General features: G+C 39.7%; 1 protein-coding gene across 1 annotated transcript; it reads left to right on the top strand.

Annotated features, from left to right (window-relative positions):
* The first annotated feature begins 2318 nt into the window (after positions 1 to 2318).
* Positions 2319 to 8454, top strand: LOC133449434 (phosphatidylinositol 5-phosphate 4-kinase type-2 gamma-like). Its single transcript, XM_061728586.1, has 10 exons — positions 2319 to 2582; positions 2698 to 2795; positions 3474 to 3570; positions 3938 to 4087; positions 5475 to 5621; positions 5964 to 6002; positions 7611 to 7724; positions 7799 to 8048; positions 8159 to 8262; positions 8343 to 8454. The coding sequence occupies exons 1-10, from the start codon at positions 2433 to 2435 to the stop codon at positions 8415 to 8417; spliced, it is 1224 nt and encodes a 407-aa protein (XP_061584570.1). The 5' UTR covers positions 2319 to 2432; the 3' UTR covers positions 8418 to 8454.
* Positions 8455 to 9065: the final 611 nt, after the last annotated feature.

Raw genomic sequence — 9065 nt, 5'->3', positions numbered from 1 at the left:
TCTAAGAGTATGGGACAGAAAAAAGAAACGCTGATGTATTACCTTGTTACGAAAAAATGCAGAGCAACAGCACAAAAAACATGATCATATTTAAACTGTTTATACAGTAATTCCATCTTGTTTCAGGCTTTAATACACACAATAGTGTTGTGGAATGTGTAATAAGCACAGAAATACTCAGCCAACATTTGTATGTGTTGGGCCTTGCTGGGATATAAAATGGGCAGGGAAATAGCGTCTTATGATTATTGTCCACTTGTTCCATATTGGCCCGATGTAAATTGCCCATTAGAAGTTCAATTATGTGGTTGGCCAAAGTGGCACCGCATACCTGAACATGGGAGTACCAGTCCTATATGAAGCCCCATTCTTCTGTCCCTGTATTTTTCAGACAGGGCTCATATGTGGATGTGGGGCTATTGCTTTTGGCTGGGCACCTATATGTTATGTAGCCCATCTAAAAAAAGAACAATGCACTTAATAATTTTATCATATCAGAACCAAAACGTGTGTGACTTTGTTGTCACAAGAAGATTGTGTGAAGACAATATCTACATTTATAAAAGCTACTTTTCTCCCTTTTTGATTTTCTTTTCTAAAAATACTACTAGGAATCACAAAGAAAGTTGTTCAATCTCAAAAGGTCACAATAAAAAAAAGAACACTTGTTCAATGACAAGTATGCGCTGTAAGGCCTGTATAAGTTTAAAATGAATTTAGTTTAGTTTTTAGTTTAGTTTAGTTTATTTGCACATAAAAATATACAACCGTTTTAAAAGTACAGACGAACAGTATGTAGAAAAAAAAAGGAAATAAAAAAAAGAAATACAATATAACAGAAAATGTGCGAGAGGAACCAAAAAACCCATAAGGGCTTGTCGAGTGGTCCTCCCTCCTATAATGAAACAAACAATATCTACATAAATATGTAAAACATAGGACAACTAAGGAAAATAAGCTAAATTACTAGAAAACAAAAACAGGAATCTGATGAGGGTGCAGAGAAGTACTGAAAATGAATGGTTAAGCTTTGCTAACTTGGACTAGCAAAAATGTTGTGATTTGTTTTTTGAAATTATTTGTACTCGAGCTTTCTCTAATATGGTGTGGTAAGGTGTTCCAATAAAGAGGACCTCTGAACCTAATTGAAAATTGGGAAAAAAGTAGATCTGAAAAGGGTGGGATGGAGATTGTTTGCAGACCTAGTATTGAAGTGATGAATTTGGGAATTGGATTGAAATAAAGAATGAAAACAGGTTGGAGGTAGCTTGTGAATGGATTGATAGACAAAAAGGTAAAAAAAAAACATTTACAGCAAAAATAGGGAGAATACTTAAGGATTGGAACAATGGGAATTAATGAGATAAATAGATTCCAGACAATTCTGCTAACTGCGTTATCACTCAGACTGTCGTCATTTGAAGCACTGCATCCGTTTTGCAGAGGTGTCAAGTAACGAAGTACAAATACCTCGTTACCTTACTTAAGTAGAAATTTTGGTTATACTTCACTGGAGTAATTATTTTTCAGACGACTTTTTACTTTTACTCCTTACATTTTCACACAATTATCTGTACTTTTTACTCCTTACATTTTAAAAACAGCCTCGTTACTCTATTTCATTTCTGCCTTTAAAAAAAACTATCCAGTTAAATTGTTCCATCCGGATAGAGTGAATTTGGTTGTGGTTGTGGCACAGATATTCTTGTCCAGTTTTGTTCTTACATCCGTTGCCCTCAGATTCCTGCAACTAAACTTGGATGTACATTCCAATAAAGGTTAGGATAAATGATAACATGCCTCTGAAGTTTGACTTTTTTGCACCATTACAATACTTATAGGCAACTAGTCATCATATCTCCTGCTCTCTGAAACACATGTTAATGCTCAATAGTACACATATATGGTTCTTTAATATATTTGCATTATAACAAGATGCATTCATTTTCAATGGCTTTTTTCCCCCTTACATTACTTTTACTTTTATACTTTAAGTAGTTTTGAAACCAGTACTTTTATACTTTTACTTGAGTAAAAAACTTAAGTTGATACTTCAACTTCTACAGGAGTATTTTTAAACTCTAGTATCTATACTTCTACCTGAGTAATGAATGTGAATACTTTTGACACCTCTGCCTGTTTGGTTCAGTTGTTGGACTTGATAGACGCGCAACGACAACCTGGAGCGCTGCTGCGCAGCTGCTGCTGCACAGGCATCACATGCACTGATTTATGGTTCCGCGTTACACCAACGCAGAGCCAACGGTGCGCGTCGCCGCGTACCCTACGCAGTAGGCTACGCCGTACCCTACGGCGTAGGCTCTGCGTCGATTTAACGCGGAACCATAATTCAGGCTTTACACACAGGACGCCGCAGATAACGACCAGCCTGCTCACAGACTGCTGAGGCACGGACACCTGCGAAAGTCGTGATGGCCTCTCCAAGTGCCAGCTCCGTCCCCCTGGGAGCGCTGAAGCCCAAAAGGAAGACCAAGAAGAAGCATTTCGTGCAGCAGAAAGTGGAGGTGTTCCGAGCCAGTGACCCCGCGCTGAGCGTGCTGATGTGGGGAGTCACTCATTCGGTATGGCTGTGTCTGTGGGCTGCTGCACAATGTGTTTAATATGAGTGTTTATGCGGGCTTGAGTATGAAATTAGCCCTAACTTTTTCTCCCCCTCCTTCCATCGATCATGCGCAGATTAATGACCTGGGCCAGGTGCCTGTACCTGTCATGCTGCTCCCAGACGACTTCAAAGCCAGCACCAAGATCAAAGTCATCAACCACCTCTTCAACAAGTACTGTGCTCTGCTCCATCTGCCTCTTTGTGGGAACCTTCATCCTGCTTTCTGTCAGCTGCACAGATTTGTGTGGCTCTCATTTGTCTGTGCAGGAGTAGACCCTTTAACCAGGACTTTTCCTTTCATATTCTTAAAATGATGGTGTTAGAATTAGATCTGTGGTAAAATGTTCCCTGGAAAATGGATTAAGCATAGAACTTGGGAGAAGAACAAACAAAAAAAAAAGCAAATAAATTACTTTTACAAGTGTACGGTCTATTTACTGAGTGAAATGAGGCAGAATAAAGCTAAACTGAGACATGAATCTGTAAATGTGAGGGCTTTTAGCAGATGACTGACAGTTTGTTACAGAAGTATAACTTTTAAAAGTTGTACACAAGGTTCAGTTTCTACAAAGACTTGAGTAAAACTGAGTGGCTTTCAATAATCCTCTAATCCATTCAGGAATCCAGGTCACTTCATCAAGAGAGGTGGGAAGAACAAAAAAAATATGTTTTCTCAGACGGAGGTGCCATTGCTTTGGTTTAGCTCTGACTTTGAGCTGTTTTTAACTTACATGAAAGCAATTTAACAAATAGTTCAGCTAAAAGTCACAATACTGAACAGTCTGGGAGGAACTGTGCAAAGAACATAATGAGAGTTTTATTATTTTGATAATTTTTTTTTCTTCCTCAGAGAGAATCTTCCTGGACAGTTCAAATTCAAAGAATACTGTCCTCAAGTGTTCAGGAACCTGCGAGAGCGCTTTGGCATTGAGGATCAAGATTACCAGGTATAAAGTGAAACACTCAAAAACAAAGGCGGCTTTAAGCCTTCCCCTTTGGTAGAAACCAGTCAATTTGTATTGGTCTGCATCCTTCTGCATTTGCATGTGTCTCTGTGGTATTTGCATGTGCCAGGTGGTGCACAGACTACTTATTTGCTTAGCGCACAATCATGGGAAGCATGTTATATGAGCATTGAGCACTGAGCATTGCCGAAGAGTAATGCAAGAATTGTGTTCAAAGAAAGTATGCATCAATGCACATTTCCCCAAAATATAATTTTTTTTGTGTGTGTAGCACTTGTAAACTGGCCAGTTGAATGTTGTGTCGTCACATATTGATGGTGCTCTTGATGTTGTACCTCCCCTCACACAGGCTACTCTGGCCCGCAGCTCGCCACTCAAGGAAGAGGAGGGGAACAGCGCAGGATTACTGCTGACATCATACGACCACACCTTGGTAGTTAAAGAGATTTCCAGTGAAGAGGTGGAAGAAATGCACAACGTCCTGTCCGAGTATCACCAGGTGAGATGAGACTTTGGGAATGGGTTGGAATTTTACTGCCATGACAAACACACATGTGGCATATCTAAGCTGAAAGATAAATGTTAAAATTTCAAAAATTCCTAAGGAAACACGACTGTCAAAAATGTATTTGAAGAAAAGTTATTGTTGGACATGTTTTTCTTCTTCTAAGTTCAAGGAGCACTGCTGTACTGTCCATAGTAGTAGAGTAATTCTGTGGCCAGCCATCAAGATGTTCTGCTTGTCTGAAGTTTAAACTGATGACAAAACAGACTGAAATGACATACAAATATAAAACTTAGACAAAGCATGTGACATGGCCCTAAAAAGTGAGATGTGAGGTCCTGGGTTCGATTCCCGCCGGGGGACGCTGTGGGCGCTGAAGTGCGTGTTAGTTCCTCCATGACTTCAGCGCCCACACCCTGGGTGGGGTTGGAGAAACGGCCTTTCTGTGTGGAGTTTGTATGTTCTCCCCGTGTTCCCTTGGGTAGCTAATGTGAGGTACCCTCACAAAAACATGCAGCAGTCCTGGGCTATACATGCCCCCTCTGGCCAACCGGGGCGCCAGATGGGGTGGGGAGGATCTGGCCGGAATAACGTGATCCTTCCACGCGCTACGCCCGGCCAGAGAAACCCCACCCTGTCTGGTGAAAAGAAGCGGCCTGCTCACTCCTCAGGTAAGGAGGAGACCTGAGCTCAGTGCAGGGCCCTCCTGGGGTTGGTAGAGGGAGCAATGCTCAGGACTGTCACTTACAGTAGGAAGGAACACTGGGGGGTAAAAATGGGAAAAAATCAGGGATAAAAATATATTTAAAAAAAAAGAAAAAGAAGTGAGATGCGAGTATGTCAAAGTGATGCTTCATGTTTGTGAAACAAAGCACAATTACATGGCCCAGAAAGGTAAAAAGAAAAATTGTTCTTGGAGCCAGTTCTTTTTTATCTGTGTGTGATTTTTTATGCTTGTGTCGACAGGAAAAATAAGTTCATGTAGCTGTTTCACAAATGTGATGTTGATCAGTGTAACAGTGTCCAGCCACTGAACAGTGAACAGTGTGTGTTAGATGAAACAGATGTTTGTGTGTCTTCATGTCATAGAAACCTAAATGTAAAACCCCTAGTAGCACCCCACCCCCCACCCCCCACCCCACGACCCCACAAAAGGGCATCTTCATATAAATATATTTTCTGAGGGGATATCGACTCACTGTTATCGCGATCCCCTTGTGGTCAGTTGTGGAACTGCAACGTCTTACACTCCATTGATTTCAACCCTAAAGACTGGTTGTTAAATTCAACCCTGAATACTGGTTTTTACCTTTTGGGTTTAGATAAGCGTTTGTGCACCATCTCATGCCTATGTGAAGACTTTTCTTCTGTTCTCTTCCAGCATATCGTCACCTGCCACGGCAGCACGCTGCTCCCTCAGTTTCTGGCCATGTATAGAGTGACTGTGGAGAGTGAGGACACCTACCTGTTAGTGATGAGGAACATGTACAGCCACAGACTGCACATACACAGGAAATACAACCTGAAGGTAACTCACGAGTTGTAAATGTGTCATTATACTCCCCCTCAGTACAGGTAATATTACAGTCTACAGGCATTTATGAAAATAAAACAGAATATTGAGGAAGATTTAAGTCGCTATATACTCACATAATCTGCATTAAAGATCATTAATACTTGTAAATCTAATTAGAATCAAATTAAAACGTATCCCAAAACCCCCTTTACAGCAAACAGACTGTTTTAATGATGGATATCTATGAATCATGTATGGCATTGATCCCTGGGGGCCTCTGATTGATTAGGATTAGTCCAAACTACTTCTGTACATGGTTTCAGCTGCAACAGTGACTGTCTTCACTTTCCCCAGGGGTCCGTGCTGTCTCGCGAGGCAAGTTTTAAAGAGAAGGTGAGTTCAGATTAAGATACTAGTTATATGTCAGGCTCTATCTGTGCACCACTCTTTGCAGTCACACAGTTGTGCTGCTTTCAGGCTGTTTACCGAAGGACTGCAGTTGGCCGTGTTTTCAGTAACAATGCAGCATGAGACACGATCAGGCATTTTTCTGTTTACTGTGTTTGTGTGTATGTTGGCTGTAGGTTAAAAATAGAAATAAAACGACCATATCTTACCAATCTAAAAGTCACATTTCATATTTCCGATGACACTAAAATGCTTTCAGGTCTGCAGTTGTTGGCATGATTAGATAGTGAGAGACAGGCCGACAGCAATAGGTCATGCTCACGCTGACAGATTCATTTAGTTTAAAATGATAAATGCCATCCCTCTAAAACAAGACTTTCATTAAAAAATCGAAGTGAAGCACCAAATGCCACAGAAGATATTTCATGGCTGTTTTCTCAGGATGACTAATGAATCTGCTTTCGTCACTCATTTCGTTGGATTAGTTACTTCATACACAAAACTTTTTGAACTAAGTCTGTGTCACAGTTAAATGTATACTATAAATTAATGATCTTGATCCATATCAGCTAAACAATCATGAAGATGAAAAAAAAACAAACCATTTTTCTCTCAGTTTTATATGAAATAATATCAGTTCCTATTAGATAATGAAGAAAATCCAAAATAATCCATAATTCTTTGAATTTGGTAAAATAGTAATTTTTGTTTGTTTGATTGGGGTGAAATTATCTGAAAGTTTCTTTATAAGTTTTGCGTACTTTCTAAGGCCTCAGGACATTTTCCACTGAGGTCAAAGAAAAGTGCTTAATGGTAGATGACAGAAGGTCATTTTCCGTGACTGTTTGATCTTGCTCTTTGTGGCTGCAAAAAGAAAAGCTTCAGGTTTTATTGGCGGTAGCTGCACCACATCAGGTGTGGACACACTTGGTATTCATGCTGTTCTTCCCACTTTGACAGGCTGTGTCTCTGCCTGCAGACCAGGAATTTTGCTCTTTAAATCCCCCTACCGAGGGACTGTGAAAGTGTGTTTTTTTTCCCTATTCATACCTGTTATGTGAATTTAAGATGAGATTTTCAGAAACACTTTCAGAGACGCATCATTTAGAAACAGGCTGTTGAAGTAACATCAAAAGCGGTCTGTTTGGCCCGGAGCAGCACTGACCTAGATAAAAATGATCTGGTTCAACGAATGAACGAAGTTTGAATAAAAGGGGAACTGTGGGAAACTTTAATATTTTCACCTCTGTTGATTTGGAAAAACAAAAAACAAAAGCAAACTAGGAATATTGTTGTATTATACAAGAATGATTGAATTCCTGTGTCACTGAAAATATAATTGTAATATAATTACTAACAATATAATATAATATATATATATATATATACATATATATATATATATATATATATATATATATATATATATATATATATATATATATATATATAGATATATATATATATATATATATATATATATATGTATATATATATATATATATATATATTCATACTGTATATGATGATTATTATTGTTATTTTTATTTTTTTATTTATTTCATTGATTGAATCTTCACTCTGTGTTTCTAGGTCAAAGAATTGCCAACTTATAAGGACGCAGACTTCAGGAATAACATGCAAAAAGTTTATGTGAGCGAAGAAGAGAAGGAGAAGATGATGGAGAAGCTCAACAGAGACGTTGAGGTGAGGCCGCGCTGCTCCTCGTGTGCTGAGTTCTGAAATGCACCACTGCTGTGTGTACTAGTGTGTCCCTGTAGTTCCTAGTGTGTTTGAGGATCATGGACTACAGCCTTCTCCTGGGGATCCATGATGTCGAACGTGCTGAGCGGGATGAGGAGGATGTGGAGTCATCCTGTGAGGAGGACGAGGAGGATGAGGATGGCCTGGTTGTTGCTCCGTGCTATAACTCCCCTAGAGGGATTGCAGGCTACATGAACTCCTTCAAACCTATGGGTCCCGGGGAATTCGACCCTTACGTGGATGTTTACGCCATTCAGAGCGCTGTAGGTGAGTCCTGAACGCTGACTTTACCCTGGGGGTTTAAAATAGCTTTGAGCTGCAACACACTGAAACATCATCGGTGCTGATGAAGAATGCCATGAATCCCACTCTTGCAGGTGCACCTCGGAGGGAAGTGTATTTTATGGGTCTGACTGATGTATTGACACAGTATGACACAAAGAAGAAAGCTGCTCATGCTGCCAGGGCTGTCAAACAGGGGGTAAGGGATCAGTGTCATTTAAAGGGGTTGCTTAGCATGAGCCTTTTTTAATTGCTTTTGCTTCTCTGTGTCTTTTGCAGGCTGAAATCTCAACAGTTCATCCTGAGCAGTATGCTAAACGTTTCAAAGACTTCATCTCCAAGATCTTTGCCTAGTTCAAGGATCCACCATCTTTTAATGCAATAAGGAATTTGAACTGTGCAACACTTACAGTATATTGTGTCTAATCAGAATTAAGAAACACTAACGATGAAAATCAGTGGTGGAACCCTTAATGTTGTTTTTTTTTTTAAATGTATGAAATATATGAAGCCAGAGGAAGGTGGTTTCCACATTCGTCCAATGGCAATATTGCTTGTTAAGGGTTAAAATAATGGTTTTCTCACAGTCATTTCCATAGATATGAATAATTTTGTTCCGATCTGCAGGAGGTCCATGAGGAACATTAAAATACCCATCTGATTGTTTTCTGTAATCTTATCCTCTACTAAGTCACAATAATGGACAAACACAAGCACTTAAGCTGATCGCAAACAATAAAATGTTCTTGTGTTTTGTCTGAACGTGCCTGTTAATCATTCACAGTGCCGGAGGAAAAAGTAAGTGAACCCCTTGGAGTTAATGCAGTAGCTAGTTGAAACCCCCTTTAGAAGCAGTGACTTCAAGCAAACACATTCAGTAGCTCTGGATCAGACCTGCACAATGTTCAAGAGGAATTTTTGATCATTCCTTTTTACAGAACCGTTTTTGCTCAGATGCATTTGTAGCCTCTCTGCAGAGTTAATGTATGAGTTGTGATTAAG

The sequence above is a fragment of the Cololabis saira genome, chromosome 8 (assembly GCF_033807715.1).
Source record: "Cololabis saira isolate AMF1-May2022 chromosome 8, fColSai1.1, whole genome shotgun sequence".
Classification (NCBI taxonomy): Eukaryota; Metazoa; Chordata; class Actinopteri; order Beloniformes; family Belonidae; genus Cololabis; species Cololabis saira.
The sequence above is the reverse complement of the archived record's forward strand: the minus strand, read 5'-3'. Positions and strand labels throughout refer to the sequence as shown.

Coding starts and splice junctions, on each gene's coding strand:
- LOC133449434 (XM_061728586.1), top strand. CDS start 2,433: ATGGCCTCTCCAAGTGCCAGCTCCGTCCCCCTGGGAGCGCTGAAGCCC. Junction 2,796..3,473: donor ATCAACCACCTCTTCAACAA/GTACTGTGCTCT, acceptor TTTCTTCCTCAG/AGAGAATCTTCCTGGACAGT. Junction 8,263..8,342: donor CCAGGGCTGTCAAACAGGGG/GTAAGGGATCAG, acceptor TGTCTTTTGCAG/GCTGAAATCTCAACAGTTCA.